The following is a 16,959-nucleotide window of genomic DNA, read 5'->3' on the forward strand; positions in this document are numbered from 1 at the left end:
TTTTGGTAATTGTTAGAATACACACTTATTCACGATTTACCCCACTCTCCTGTGCTTGGTGGTTATCCAATTAAACATGGCCTGGGAAACCAGGCTTCGTAGTGTGAAAGCATTCTAAATTCTCTAAATAAATCTCTTTTTATCTGGTATAGCATGTGAACATTCCAAAGGCTTTCCCATATTGTCTCATGTAGGCCTTTAAGTCATTCTAGGACTCACAATGATAAGTTCTGTAAAATTGAAAACAGAGCACATTTGTGTAAGGTCAGGCTGTTTTCATTCATTTTCTGTGAATGACTTGAACTCTGTCCTGACAGCATTCCCATGCCTTTGCTCATGTTACTGATTCAGCAGTGCTTTCTCCTTAGCCCAGTTACAGTTCAGGGTTCAAATCCAAAGCCAGTTTTCCCTCAGAGTTCTTTATATCTCATGAGAGACCAAGTTTGTGTGTCTTCTGCTCTGTGTGCATCTACCACCTCACCTTCCACATCATGTTGCACTCAGGAGAGGCAGAGCTTTTTCATCATGGTACCTGTCAGGCTGGATGCAGCTCTCGGCAAGGGATGACTCTTGAGGAGTGTTGTCATGATCAGAGCATCTCCAAGAGCAAGGGGTTAAGTCAGATACATCAAAGACAGACGCACCTCGATTCGATTCCCATCCAAATCACATACTAGCTGCGTGATGGTGGCAATGTCTTCATCTTTCTTCTAAAGAGTTGATAATAAAACTTGCTTCGTGGGTCTGTTAGGAAGCATGAGTGGTGAGAAAACCCTTGTCTGGAGTCTGATACAGTGTCTGGCACATAGTGGGTCTGAAATTGAGTGACCCTCATCTCCTTGGTCTCCTTCTTAACCATTCCTCACAGCATTCTTTTTTGTTCCTGCTCATCTATCTAGTTCTTTCCTCCCTAAATCCAATCTTGTAACTCAGTCTGGATTCACAGTCACAGGTAACCACTAGAAGAGCCAGGCTGTGGAGTCCAATGCTTTTGAAGTCAGAGTGTGTTCCTATACCTTCATAGATCTAGGGCCATAGGCAACATATTGAGTTCCTTGAAACTCGGTACCCTGGTCTCTTAAAAGGGGATGATAAAATGTGTTAAGAAGATTAAATGAGCAGACATGTGTAAAACACCCAGAACACTGCCAAACATGGTAAATGTTTGAGTGTTGAATAAATCAAAACCACTATAGAGATGTTGTGAGAGGTTTTAAGCTGAGCCCAGACAGAGAGGTCACTAAAGACTAAAACCAAGAAAGTACCCGAAAATCAGTACTCTCATAAAATGTCAGTGTGGAATTGGAGCATCTTGGTTAAGCTGGAGATATGACATTTTATAGCTCCAAAATTTAGAGGTTTCAAAAGGACAAAGAAAATGCCCAAACCTAAAATTTCAATTCAGTTCCACCTCTGGTCAGTGTCTTTATACATCCCCGTACAGCTGGCTGATGCAGTAGCTGAACATAGTTCTGAGGGATCAGCCTGTGCCCAGAGCATCCTTCTTCACGGGTTCTACTCTACCTCTTTGCAAGTGGACAGGCTGCTTTTCCAGGACATTCCAGAGGGCTGCATTGGAAGGAACTCCACACTTCCTGGCCCAGCCCCCCTAGAGCAGAGGTTGGCAAACTCTATCAAGGGCCAGATAGGAAAGGGTTCAAATTTGGGAGACTGCATATAGTCCTGGTAGCATATTCTTTGTTGATATTTTAAGTAATCCTTTGAAAATGTAAAAGCCATTCTTAAGGAAAAATAGGCCACAGATGAGAGGACTCACAGACTGTAATTTGTGGACTCTGCTCTAGACCAAGAGAGGGAAAGGGGGACCTAGGATGCCTTCAAAACCCTGATGCACCGATGCCTTCCCTTAGGGAACAGGAGAAAGCCCCCTCATCACTTTTATCTATTTATTTTTTTAATCTTAAAGACATTAGGTTAGTTCTTTCCTTCTGTGGTACAACTATATGTTCTCATCGGGTTTTTTTTTTAGTCATTTTATGGAGAGACCTCATCACACTGCTGTTTCCCATTGGGAAATGATGAGGCACGGTTTAAAGCAGATGGAGCACAGACTGTAGAAATGAAAAACACAGAAGAAAGAGCTGTGTGAAAGAAATATTTAATCATAACATGAAAAACTCCTAGTGGCAACTTTTCCATTATGTTAAATTCCACTCATTTCTATGCATTCTGAGTATGTGTTTAAAAACAAAGGTTGGAATTTTCCATCTCTGTGCCCATCTACCATGGAGTTTTGATTTTGTCTTTTGCAGGACTATGACTTGAGCCAACTCCAGCAGCCTGACACAGTGGAGCCTGATGCCATCAAGCCCGTGGGAATCCGGCGGCTGGATGAGAGACCCATCCACGCTGAGCCACAGTATCCAGTCCGATCCGCAGCCCCACACCCTGGGGACATCGGGGACTTCATTAACGAGGTGCAGAGAAAGACCCTCTTTTTATTTTATGCCCATGGTTATATCTGTGTAGGTCACAGGTTGCTTGGAATATACTTGTGTAGTTCATTAAAACATATTTAAATTCATTTTTAGGTGGAAGCTAGTATGGCTTCAGTAACTAACAGAGAACGAATTTAATTGCTTTGATCAACCCAAAAGAGATCTGTCAATTAATATTTTGTGTGTGCAAAATGATACTCGTATAATTTATTGGTATTAGTCACACTATCTCCAAGAAGTACTTTTTCCTTTGACTGCCAAGTAATAGGCTAACAATATTATAGTGTATTATAATTTTATTTATTAGCACTGATAAATGTAGCAGGAGTTCCCTTTAAATGTATCCCTTACTGTATGTACCTTTGAATTCCACATATGGTGAGAATTCAGTGCCTACCCAATGGCTCCATTAAAGGAGATTAGTGGAAGAACAGCTAAATTAAATATTATGTAAGTGATTTAAATACTTGCCTAGTTGAGGAGTTTTAAGAGCTTCTGTAAGAGGAAGCTAATTCTCTGTTGAATATAACAGATATGATTTTCATTGTCAAAATTATTATGACACACTTATGTTACTGACCAAGAGTTCTGCTACATTTTATACTTAAGTTTGGAAGTAAAATGATTTGTATTGCTTCTTTGAGTTAGAGCTAATCCTCTCTTTAAATTTTTAATCAAGCATAAATGGCAGTGGTACATATTGATGCTGACTGTGAATGTATGGCAGGAGTCATGTTCTCTGGCCATATCCTCCAGATCTCCAAAATCTCAATTGATCTTGTTGCATTATAAAATGGAATGCATCGGTTATATGTGGCCTTCTGTCTTGTGCTGATAAACCTTTTATTTCCTGGACCTCCTTGAAGTAATTGTATAAGGTGTAAACGTCTACATGAGGTATTTAGATGCACTTACAGATTGTAGAAAAAGTTTGGAAACATAGCTGGGATATTTAGCTGCCTGCTCATCTACCCATTACTTTCTATTTCTAAAAGTCAGACCGCTTTCTGAACGTATGCATTCACTTCTGTTAAGCAAGCAATAGGTTAATTTGTAGTAGACATGATTAAAAGCAAATGGGAGGCAAAAACAACAGAATACCAGTGACTCCCTTTTTTCTAGAAAAATCTGCCCTGACTCTTTTAACTCTTATTTACATACAGACATGCTTAAATAATTCACTTGAATTTAGTACATTTATGAATACCTGAGGATTTTATATCTGATTGAACATTCATCATTATGAAAAATTGTTGTTGGGTTTTCTGTGGTTATGGGGTTTTTGAGATACAGTGAATCTTTTGACTGTAAGTGCAGGAACTGGGCTTTTTGAAAACAAGAATTCTGGCTTGAGTGTAATTCAACAAATACTTACTGAATGTTTCTGCCTGTCTCTGGGGTATCAGTATTCTCTGCATCTCAGGCCTGTTCTTGATACTCTTCTCTTCTTGGTAATAAAAATCAAACACTAAGCAATTTATAAAGCAGTTCATAATCCCATTCCTGCCCACTCTTTCCCTCCTTGAATCCCCTTCTGTTCTGCAGCTCCAAAGTGCTGTTTTCATTTCTCCCAAAGCTTCACACTTTTGGACAGACAATAACTTCTGCAAACCCCATACCTTCTTGACCATCTGCAAGACTCCCCTTAGCTGAAAGGAATTAATACAAATGCCCCCTTCTCTGTGAAGCCTTCCTTGATCCCTCCAGGCAAGGCTAAGTTAGCAAGAAGCTTCCTCTGCCTTAACCCACACCAACTGGAATATAACTGTCCCTGTTTCTTTCTCCCACTTTAGTATGTGAGTGCTTTGCAGGACAAGTACTATTTCTTGTTCATGTTTTTATAACCTAAGCATCTAATACACTGCCAAGCTCTTTGGTTGTTTTCAGGAATTTAAGTACTATAAGCAGGTGTATAAAAGCTGTGGGCACCATCGAATTTGCATTTGATTGATATTCAGCAGAGACCCAGTCTGGAGCTTTTCACTCTACTGGTGCTGATTACATTCAGGAAACAAGGATATCGTTGATTCTAAGTTTGTGTTTTCGTGTGTATGTTCTGTGTGTGTGTGCACACGCGTGTGCGTGAGCGTTGTTTTTTGTTTTGTTTTGTTTTTTGCACTGACTGCATTTTCCTTAGTAGATAGAAAAGAACATTTAGTTAATAAGATTCCGTGACCCAGCCCTTCTACTGCCACAGCAGATAGAGATACAGTAGGAATTTCTACTTGGAATTTCCTTTCTCTAAAACAATGCTTAGGTTAGGAATCAGTCTAAAATGTGGTTTGCGATCATAACAAATATTTGTGATTTCTCATATGGAAAAACTTGATTCCAAACAATTGGCTCTAAGTGAACTTCAGAGTTCAATCAGTCATCATTTGAGCATATGTTAAAAAGAGCTCATTTTGAAATTATCTTGAACTCTGTTTAGGATCATCTATTCAGCAAATCACTAACGAATGCCTGCTATGTATAACATAACTGCCTGCAAAGTGTAGCTGAAAGGTAAATGGGACACAGTTTCTCTTGTGCATCTTCCCTACTTTGCTATGATCACAGTCTTCATACAGACTGTCCCTGACTTGAGATGATTCCACTTAACAGTGTTTTGACTGACAGTGGTGAAAAAAGAATGGCAATATTCAATAGAAACCATACTTTTAAGTTTTGAGTGTGGCTCTTTTCCCAAGCTAGTTATATGCAGTTATACTCTCTTGCATGCTGCAGCAATACAACCGAGTCCCTATGTTGTACTGTGTTGCTAAGCTACGATGTTTGTAGGTTGGGTTATAAATACATTTTCAACTTAGATCTTTTCAACCTATAGCAAGTTTATTGGAATAAAACCCCCAAAGTCCTCTATATAATGCAAACATTCCTGTGTGGAGCCTTACTCTGCCAGGAGAAGGAAGCCTGTTGTGTCTGATTCTTACCTGGCTTTCCAACTTCATCTTGGGCCCCTCCCTGACCTGCATCTTGGAGGCCTGAATCAAGAGCTCTACTTATCCTTCAGTCTTGTCTTATAATTCTGTGCTGTTCTTCCTGCCTCAAATCTGCCTGCCTGCTTCTTCAGAAGTTAGTTCCTTTATGAAGTCTTTACCAAGACAGGAAGAGTCAGGAACACAGGATATGGGCGAGACATTATGCAGTGGTAGCCCACCCCACCTCCATTCAGAGCACCTGGTTTCCTTTGACCCTTCTTTGAGCCCTTCCTTGCTCCAGAAAGAGGTCCTTATCCTGAGGGAGAGTGTGAGGCACCTTAGTTTGATGAATAAATAAATGAAACAAGGCAATTTGGGAATCATTCCCCAAAAGGCAACTAAATCTATGAAACTAAAAGTGATGACAAGACAGAGACAGGTTAAGGAGTAAGGGAATAAAATTCTGTTCCTAGAAATGTCCCTACAATTGGAGACAGGGAGAGGTTAAGATATCACAGAAAACAACCAAAAAGAAAATTCCAGGCATGTGATGGCTATTTCTGTGGGTCAGTTCAGAGAGATGAAAATTGTTAGAACTCTGAAAGCACTAGGTAGAGTCTTCAATCCAAGACGCCCATTAGGACTTGATCCATATCTTCCATTGACTTAACAGACAAAAATAAATACATGTAAACTTTTAAAACAATGGAAGGCACCTCGAAAGAACTCAAGCGCATTTTGTAAAAACATTGAAAATGCACACAAATTTATTTATCTCCAGGTCTTATTTGATTTAGCAGAGTACCGAATGTTCCAAAGGAAGAATAATGTAGTGGTGATTATAATTGGAGTGCTTTTATAGATGTAAGGAGCAGGAAAGCTCATGAGAACATTTTCTAATTTGTTTATTTAAATAATGAATGAATGTTGACTTGAATCTCAAAAAGGATAACACATTTTCAGTCTGATAGGTAGAGTAAAACAGGTCACATGTTTTTTTGGATTTCAGTTGCAGAATTTCATTCTGTTTTGACTTTTCAGACATGACCTTCAGAGGGTAAAAAGTTGAAACACATTCCTTTAATCTCATCCTGACAGTAGATATTAGCATACCTCCAACAACTTTACTAATCCCATATTTTTTTCTTATCTCAGAAGAATAAAAACTGAGTGTATCCTTCTATTAAAAGGACATGAAAGTTTCTTCTAGAATAGTTTGCTTGAAACTACTAAAGTTTAAAAAGGTTGGTTTTTTCCCTCTTATTCATTACATTTAATTTGTCCTCTTTGAAGTATCTAACTCCTATTTTACAGGAATTGCATTTTTGTGTGAATTCAAATCCAACTGCTTCACCAACAGCTCTGTTACCTAGTACAAGGTCAAGATCCTTAATTCTAACCTCTTACATTTCCAATTCTCTTATTTGTAAGATGGTTGATAATAGTAGACCCTTCTTTTCAGATTGAAAAGAAGGGTCTACTATTCTGAGCCACATTCCCAGCCCTATTTTGTATTTTATTTAGAAACAGGGTCTCACCGAGTTGCTTAGTACCTTGCTTTTGCTGAGACTATCTTTAAACTCTCGATCCTCCTGCCTCAGCCTCCTGAGACACTGGGATTATAGGTATGCACCATTGTGCCTGGCTAAAAGTGACATTTTTATTGAGCTTTTGGGTAGGTGGTTGGATAGATAATGAATGTTCATCAGAAGAAAAAAAAAATGAAAGGAAGCATTTCAAACAAACTCAACCACATTTCAGTTGGGAGACAATTAATATGCAAATAACACAGTATTACACAAGAACATGACACTGGGATTTGAGGAATGGTGCATAATTCATTTGTGGTTGCTGGGGTTGACGATGACTGAAACAAGTAGATGAACCCTCTAGAGTTCCTGGATGCTCTTCTTAAAGGATTTTGCTTTTTTTAATCTTTCAGGTCTCCCCAAAAGGCAGGCATTTGAAAAACACCTTCTAGTTTTTTTTTTTCTAACTCTGTATCTTTTCTCCTATTTACTTAAACTTATAATAAAATGTAATATTCTTTATTATAGGGAATTGCTCTATAGCATTCAGGCACAATTAAAAGAACATCTCCACCTAGCCCTGGGGGAAATACTTGGGTCATGTGGGAAACTCTGCTATAGGTCATAGAAAGCACTGGGAGGGTTTTGCCTGGGGAAGTGACATCAATAGTTGAGAGAGAAACCAAAGCTAGCTTTTAGGAAAGAAGCAGAAATAGCACTGGAGATAGCAAGTCCGGTTGGAAGGCTCTGGTCCAGGCAGGATATAATGAGAACCTAAGCCAAAGCAATGGCACTAAGACTGTAGAAGACAGAATGTTAGGGTATCAATAGGCCTCTTTCTTCTTGTATCCCTTGTGTGTTCTTCACTGAAGAATGTGGGTTTTTATAGTACCCATAAAAGCATGTCCCCACCCAGAAAGCATAGGATCAGAAGTCTATAAATATAAGCTCAGCAAGAATTCAACTGTAGCTCTTTCACTTTGCAGAGGAGCTCAAACTACAGAAAATTTATTCAGATAAATTTATCTAGAGTTTTAGATCTGCCTCTCCAAGAAAGGTGAAGTGAGCATACTTTGCTAAATTTAGTCAAACCTAGAGAAGCACATGCTGTTAGTTTATAAATTTGGTAACAGTACTTATACATCATGTGAAAAGTACTTTGTACATCATTCTTGAAGGTGTCCACATCAAAAATAAAGCAGTCACATAAGGGAGAACCAGAAGGTTCTGTTGTCCCCAGATTTATTCTGCACATTCTGTCTGATTGCATGCCTGTGACTGTCAGTTTCTGAGGGCCTGACTGTGATCTTTTTAGAATTACCAAAATATTACCAAGAATTTATGCAGTACCTCATTCAGAAGGGTCACATTAAATTCTCAGATAAAAATCAGTGCCATCCAAGTGGAAGGAACTTAAAGTACTTAACCTCTCCTGCCTAGAAAGATGGTTTGCTGAAGAATTCTTGAAAAGTTCAGTGGCTTTGCCCTTCTATCATCATTAAGCCCTAAGACAATGTACCATGCACTCACATGGCACAGTGATATCTCACTAATGGATTTTTATGGCCTTAACCTTAACCTCTTCTTTGGTTTTTTTTTTTCTTTTTTCCTAAAAGAAAACAAATGCAAAAACTACCAGGATGATCCAGAAACTAATGCAGGAATAGAAAAAAGAAATGATCAAATAAAAAGAATATTTTTAAGAATCCCGACAGATTCTTATAGGAGATTATCTCCAGCATTAGAACCTATTTTAAGGACTCGAATGAGGTGGCTTAGATAGTTGATGAAGAGTCCAGTAAAGATCACACAGCTTCTAGTGTCTCTTCCCTGGACACAGTGAACAATGGTCATTACTTCCCCATCTCTGAATCCAGACACGCTTGAGGCCCTGCCATTGACTATTTAGTGCTAATTTTCATCTTAACCTTTCCATTTTTCCAGTTTGGTGCTGACACTATAAGGTTTGGGCAGTGCTCTGTGAGTATTTTCACTTAAAAATCAAATTGTGATGAAGTCAATAACCTAAACACAGGGACCTTTGCCAGTGTCTCACTGTGTTATAAAGCAGTTGTCATGATAGATTTTAGTGTTTGTTTTCAGGGATCCATTCTCCTTATCAGGAATTTCCCTGATTTTTCTTGATTTTCTGTCAGATTCTTCTCAGTTCCAGTTCTTGTGTGGTAGGACCATGTTAGACAGTGCTAAACTAAAGGAATCACTTCTTGCTTATATTTGTAATTACTAGATTTTTTTTGGAAAAATGGGAAATGGGTACATACTAATGTGTGACTGTAAATTCTAAGAGGTCAGGCAATGGATCTAGCTTATTAAAGGCTGTGTTTCCACACATTATAGAGTCATAGACACTCAACCAGTATGCCATGAATTGAATTGATAAACTAATAAAATGAATGAAGGTGCATTCCTTGGTTTTTTGTCAGCTATGTCTACAGTAACTAATAATGCCAAGTTTCACTGGCTTACAGAAACAAAGGTTGACTTCTTCCTCAGGTGGTAAGTCAACTGCAGTCTATCAGTATCATGTGTCTTCTTCATTGCAAAGTCCATGGGGAAGTATAACCCCCATCTGAGGCAGGGCATTCTCCTTGGGGAAGGGAAACAGAGAAGTGGAAAGATATTAGAGCTCCAAATGTGCTCCTACTCCTCACTGCTATTCACATTTCTTTGGCCAAAGCCACTCCCATAGCCAGCTGAGCCTGATGGAGGGGTGGAGTTAAGTAAATTCTGACTCCAGAGAGGAACTTGTGGCAGTGTGGGCTTGTGCTCTCCACAGAAACAAGGGTGGTGAATCACCAAGGACAGTAACACCATCAACCACAGAAAGGAGTTATATGAATTCTGGGAAATTGTAGGCTGTGGTGGTTCTTGGTCTTAGCAGAATTGCTTTGTAGCTTATTCTAAAAATAAGATAAGGAAAATCCTATCTAAACTTATTGGTTTTCTGTGTGGAAGTCATTTGCTGAAGACTTGCTTTATTTTATTTAATACAGCTTTTTCTGAGTTATAAATGAGGGAGAGCGGTGCCTAATGTAATGGTTAGGATTGATGGTAAGAGATCCTTGGAGATGGGAAAGCTGATACTGGGTACTTTGCACTCACATTTTTGATTGAAGTCTAGCAGCATTTTATTTCTTAAAATATTATGTCTTCACGTTTTTTTTTATTTTTTCAAATTCCAAAGCAAAAACGTTTTCTTTAAACTTAAAACATTAATAATAATAATAATAATAATAATAATAATAATAACAGCAGCCAGTACTCCTTGAACGTTACAAGTGCCAGATAACTAGGATGAGCCATTGAGTCTCTTTATCTCATTTAGTCTCATATAATCTGATTATTGTTATTACAGTTGCAGATGAGGAAATGCTGAATTCCCACAGCTAATACTGTGGAGAGCTGGGGTGTCATCTAAGAACTGATCTCTTCAATGCTAGATGGCACTGACTCTGACCTTAATTTTTGTGCTCTTTTTCCTTATTCCTCCTCTGTGAACTTGAAAGACGAAATGAACAAATGTTCATAGAAAAACCACATATGTATGCTCACAAAATACATGTGGATTGGAAGGCTTGATCCCTCAAGGAGACAGCCTGTACATCTTGGATGATAAGTAAGGTCGCCATAAGCCCACCGCATTTGAAAAGCAGCATTATAAAAAGAGAACAATTGCTTGAAGACCAATATTGGTATATCTTGGCATACTAAAATGCAGTTGAGAAAATATTACAGAAAATTCCAAATGGACCTAGTATTAAGTCCCTAAAGGTTTTGTAGTACAGAATTACAAATTAGCTGCAGATATTTAAATTACATATTTAAAAGAATCTGCAAGAGTTAAGAATATAGATGATAATTATTTATTATTTTTTATTACTTAAATTCTTTTTAAGATTTAGAATAGGCATGTTATTTAGATTTACAAGATTCTGCACTCCCCAATATTTATATCATGTACAGGTATTGTATCATGATTTTTCTAGGGCCTTTGGAAAAGTAGAAGTTACTCTATTTTAAAAAAAAAAATACCTGTTCATAATTTATCAATTAATTCCACATTTTATTTTTCATTAATAACACAACTGAGTTAATGAGTCACTTTCCTTTTTTCTTTGATATCTTTTCAAACTTGGGTCAAATAAGTGCAAAGCTACCTCCACTTTGAATGCCTAGCTCCTCAAGGTAGACAGAGTAATTTTTCAGGATCCTGATGATTTTTGTTTAGAATTCACAGTTTTGTTATTTATTTATCATTCCCTTCATATTATAGAAATGCCTGTTGCTTAGATTGCAAGCTGCTAGAGGCTTGGGGACCACTTGGCACTAACACATCTATCTTTCTCCTTGCCCTACATATGCTTCTTGTTCAAACGGTTAATTCTCAAAATCCCCTAACCCTCATTCTGATTAGGGTCCATGGTTCACATGGTTTCAAAACCTTTCTGTTTTATTTCATATAACTTCAACATAACCTGTCCTACCACTAAATTACTCATTCAAAACTGGTCTTGCCAAGTAGTCTATTACACAGTCACACCAGTTATCCTAGCTAGCAAGGGTAATTTTTCTATGTTTATTGAATGAGAGAATTCCGTTTATAGTAATTACCATGATATAGTTTACTTTATATTTCAATGAGATTGTTTTACAGTCTATCAGTCCTGTTCCATATATTGTGTTATTTAAGATCCTCTAATCTGCTTCAAGCAGTTGGCCCTCATTTCTGCTGTCTGTCAAACATGTTCTCCAATTAACTCCCTCCCACTTTATGTCTTGCATGCTAGCCTACACTCCTTAGGATTGTTTTCTTGCAAAGGAAAGAAGCAAGTTACTTTTCGTATGACTTCCAAAACAGTGAGAACACCAGTTTCTATGTGTTGAAAATGTAATCTGACAAATGGAAATTTACCAAGTGTTCAATACCGTGAAGTCCTTAGCATCTGCTTATGGTTTTGCAAATTGTAACCCTCTCTTAACTCTTTCTTCCTTTCTCTTTCCACATTGTAGGGCCTTAAAGCTGCTGACAATGATCCCACAGCTCCGCCATATGACTCCCTCTTAGTCTTTGACTACGAAGGTAGTGGCTCCACTGCTGGGTCCTTGAGCTCCCTGAATTCCTCAAGTAGTGGTGGAGAGCAGGACTATGATTACCTGAACGACTGGGGACCACGATTCAAGAAACTCGCTGACATGTATGGTGGAGGTGATGACTGAACTTCAGGGTGAACTTGGTTTTTGGACAAGTACAAACAATTTCAACTGATATTCCCAAAAAGCATACAGAAGCTAGGCTTTAACTTTGTAGTCTACTAGCACAGTGCTTGCTGGAGGCTTTTGGCATAGGCTGCAAACCAATTTGGGCTCAGAGGGAATATCAGTGATCCAATACTGTTTGGAAAAACACTGAGCTCAGTTACACTTGAATTTTACAGTACAGAAGCACTGGGATTTTATGTGCCTTTTTGTACCTTTTTCAGATTGGAATTAGTTTTATGTTTAAGGCTTTAATGGTACTGATTTCTGAAACGATAAGTAAAAGACAAAATATTTTGTGGTGGGAGCAGGAAGTTCAACCATGATATGCTTCAACACGCTTTTGTTACATTGCATTTGCTTTTGTTAAAATACAGAATTAAACAAACAAAAAAAAAACGAACTCATGGAGCGATCGATTTTATTATCTTGGGGGATGAGACCATGAGATTGGAAAATGTACATTACTTCTAGTTTTAGACTTTAGAATTTTTTTTTCACTAAAAATCTTAAAAACTTACGCAGCTGGTTGCAAATAAAGGGAGTTTTCATATCACCAATTTGTAGCAAAATTGAATTTTTTCATAAACTAGAATGTTAGACACATTTTGGTCTTAATCCATGTACACTTTTTTATTTACTGTATTTTTTCCACTTCACTGTAAAAAATGGTATGTGTACATAATGTTTTATCGGCATAGTCTATGGAGAAGTGCAGAAACTTCAGAACATGTGTATGTATTATTTGGACAATGAATTCAGGTTTTTTGCATGTTTATATCTTTCGTTATGGATAAAGTATTTACAAACAAAGTGACATTTGATTCAATTGTTGAGCTGTAGTTAGAATACTCAATTTTTAATTTTTTAATTTTTTTTTATTTTTTATTTTCTTTTTCTTGTTTTGGGGAGGGAGCAAAGTTCTTAGCACAAATGTTTTACATAATTTGTACCAAAAAAAAAAAAAAAAAAAGGAAGGAAAAAGTAAAGAAAGGGGTGGCCTGACACTGGTAGCACTACTAAGTGTGTGTTTTTAAAAAAAAAAAAAAATGAAAAAACAAAAAAAGCTTTTAAAACTGGAGAGACTTCTGACAACAGCTTTGCCTCTGTATTGTGTACCAGAATATAAATGATACACCTCTGACCCCCAGCGTTCTGAATAAAATGCTAATTTTGGATCTGGTGACTGGTTTGAACTTTTTCTTTTCTACTTGAGCTACTTTGAGTGTTGTAAAAATCCCAAGTACTGGCGTTCCGCTGAGAACCACAGTACAAAAGTATGCATTGGCTCTTGCACCACTCACCACCAAAATGAGTGGCACGGGCTAGCCACCGTGCGCATGTGCCACAGAGAGCATCATTTTGGAGCTCCTCATCCGTCATAGAAGAAAAACATCAAGTGACTCAGAAACAGAGCCTACTAAAAGTCACATCCTTTTACGTCAGTGAACTTTGGTAAAATTCTTGTTTTCTTTTTGCTCCTGCTCATGGTTATGCTGATTCTAACAGGCCTTTGTCCCCTAGGGAACTGTCATATGATTCATCAAAGCCACTGTTTCATGTACTTAGGAAACCACACTTAGGTTTGACTGACGTGTCCGTTGACTTATCCTTTAGCTTTAGTTTGATATACCTGATATGTCCTAATGGGACCAAGAAAGAGGAAACATGCTTTCATAAACTTCACAAAGTTTTATATAAAAAAAGTTATGTATCTTACTATGATTCACAAGTCAATTTTAAGAGACCTAAAGAAATTGTCACTGTATTTTTCTATTTGCTTCAAAGTCATTAACTCAGCATATATTCTTATACTGCACACTTTGAAAAACAAGATACCTCCACTAATGAACTCCATTTTTTTTTTTTTGCTTAACATAAAGGTCACTGTATATTAGATAGTGAATTTTACTTTTCTATTGATTCATTTTGTGGGTAATACTTCTTGTTAACTTTCCTAATCATTAAATGCCAGAGCTTGCCGGTGGGAATTTTCATAATGAAAACTTACTAAATTTGATAATTGGAATAGTCTTTTTCAAATTGGTTCTTAGACTGTGCCCCTCTCTGGTAGTATACATCTAAAAGAAAACTGAAAATTCAAACATTTAATATTTACATCATTTAGATAAAACAACATTGTTAAAAAGACCATATCTAGGACACAAATATAAATTTTAAACATTATGGGTAAACATTTATATATACATACTCAGTAAATGTAAACCTTAATTTTCAAAACTTCCCATTTTTGTAGATGTTGTACTCGACTATTTTTCCTTCATTAAAACATTTTAAAGGAAAAAAAAGAAGAAGAAATCAATAAAAAGTGGAAGCCTACCCTGCTCCAGGGAGAACTTCTGTCTAGCTGGTTATAATTTCTGATTCTTGTTAAGAAAGAATTTTTATACTATTATTTCCATAAGAATTTTATTTTGCTTTGTTTCATGAAGATGGGATTGTATATTCTGTATTTTTATGTAACTTGCTTATTTCACTAAGTGTATTTGGAAATTTTCCCATATTTGTATAAATGTACCTCTACTCATCCTTTTAACCGTCACATAGTATTCCATAATATGGACATAATGGTGTTATTGAATCATTTCCTAGTTAATTTATTGTTTCCAGCTTTCTCGATATTAAAAACAATGCCACCGTCAACATTCTTGTGCAAGTTTCTGCATGGGAGTACTTCTCTAAATTAGATGCTTGGAGACGGAATTGTAGGATTAAAGTAGAGAGAAGTTAATTAAATCTGGCTGAAATTATAAATGTTTTAACATTACTTCAAAGTGCCTTTTAGCTAAAAGATGAGGCTTTCTAAAAAGTCAGCAACTTCCTCCTCTGGCAAAAGGATTTTACACAGCCCAAAATAGTAACCACAAAGTGTAAGACAATCTAGCCCAGGCCTTACTCTTTTTTTTCTTTGGAAGTTAGCCTTTGAGTCAGGCCACAGTACTAGTTTCAAATACTCTGTATAATGACTGTAACTGTGTAATGTAATAAAACTTTGAAAACTATATTTATGAGTGGTTTATGGAGCCCATCCAGAAACATGTATTCATAGGCCATTCTTGTTGACTTGAATAGTTTTTGCAGTATGACCAAGAAAAAACATGCATATAGAGACAGCTAGAATCCCTTTGAAATGGGTCATTTTCCAGTAAAGTATGTGCACTTTAAGTTTTAACAAGACTGCCAAATTTCTCTCATTAAAAGCCTACACCAACTTAAACTACCAGCACTATCTACAAAATTCTGTTGACCTCATCCTCAGTCCTGGGCATTACACATGTTTGATATTATGAACAAAAAAGATTAACCAAAGTTAATATTAGACTTTTTTCCTAACTAGTGTTTTTTTTTGTATATTTATTAGCCATTGTGTTTCTTTAAATTTGTTTTGATTTTCCTAGTGAGCTGTTTGCCTTTTTCTTATTAATTAGTAAGAGCTCTTTATACATATTATTTTCCTGGTCTTTTACTCATCTTGTAATTCTTATAATTTTATCTATGGCGTTTTGTCTTACAGAAATTTTTATTTACTTTTATTTGTTTATTTATTTATTTGTCATTTACTCGTACTCTTCAACTGTAATTTTTTTTTTTTCCTGGTACTGGGGATTGTATCCAGGGATGCTTTACCACTGAGCTACATCTCCAGCTCTTTTCTATTTTTTATTTTGAGACAGGATGTTGGTAAGTCGCTTAGGGTCCTGCTCAGTTGCTTAGGCTGGCCTCAAACTTTCAATTCTCCTGTCTCAGCCTCCCAGCTTGCTGAGATCACAGGCGTGTGCCTTTGTATGCATGCCCCTCCAACTCAACATTCTTGAGATGGCTTTTCTACCTCCAGACTACATCTAGCAGTTTAATTCACATAGAAATTATTTAGTATAATGTCAAAATTGAACTTCTAAAAACAAATTCTACATAGAAGTCCTATTTTCCCAAAACAGCTTTTTAATCTTCAACCTTAACCTTATCATCTGACGTGCAAACTTGAGCATGTACAAAATGGCCATATAAACACATACTTGTTTCTGGATCTTTTCTTCTGTTCCATTGATATTTTAATTCTTTTTTTTTTCAATATTTTTTTTAGTTGTAGATGGACACAATATCTTTATGTGGTGCTGAGGATTGGACCCAGTGCCTCACACGTGCAAGGCAAGCGCTCAACAGCCCCAGTCCAATATTTTTAACTCTTGCACAACTCTAGTTTGATGACACTGGAATATCAGTCTGATAAACTACTCCCAAAATGTTGTTCTCTTCAGTCAAAATTTTATCTTTCTCCATATTTTCTCTTGTGTATAAATTTTAAAAACATGTAGTGAAGTGCGATGACAAACTGTATTTGACATTTTATGGAGTTGTGAGGAGTTAACAACGCCATTTATTATCCCATCCAATACTCTCATCTTTCACTTTTCAGATCACAGAGTTTGACTAAACATCTCATTTTATTGTACTATTGTTTGATAATTTTCATTGCTTTTATGAGCAGCTCTACTTTTTCATAGCCGTTTTTCTAATGATTCTTTTATTGCTCTCTTGGAGATTTATCAACTTTTATTCTTGTTTCTGTCTTACTTTTCTCTCGTATTAGTTCTAATAGTTTTTTGATGATTCTCTTGGATATTCCTGACAGATAATTATGACTGCAATTAATGACAGTTTTTTTTTCGTGTTTCTAAGATTAATACTTGTTTTTTCCCCTTGTGCAGTAGCAGTGATGATTATAAACATTTTATTATTTCTGACTATAGT

General features: G+C 36.7%; 1 protein-coding gene across 1 annotated transcript in view; it reads left to right on the forward strand.

Annotated features, from left to right (window-relative positions):
- Nucleotides 1-13,364, forward strand: part of Cdh2 (cadherin 2) — a 209,504-nt gene extending 196,140 nt beyond the window's left edge. The window contains exons 15-16 of the mRNA XM_078030212.1: nucleotides 2,274-2,438; nucleotides 11,941-13,364. Coding sequence (XP_077886338.1) covers nucleotides 2,274-2,438; nucleotides 11,941-12,147 — 372 coding nt within the window. The 3' untranslated portion in view covers nucleotides 12,148-13,364. The remainder of the gene's footprint in view (nucleotides 1-2,273; nucleotides 2,439-11,940) is intronic.
- The last annotated feature ends 3,595 nt before the right edge of the window (nucleotides 13,365-16,959 follow it).

The sequence above is a fragment of the Ictidomys tridecemlineatus genome, chromosome 13 (genome assembly GCF_052094955.1).
Source record: "Ictidomys tridecemlineatus isolate mIctTri1 chromosome 13, mIctTri1.hap1, whole genome shotgun sequence".
NCBI lineage: Eukaryota > Metazoa > Chordata > Mammalia > Rodentia > Sciuridae > Ictidomys > Ictidomys tridecemlineatus.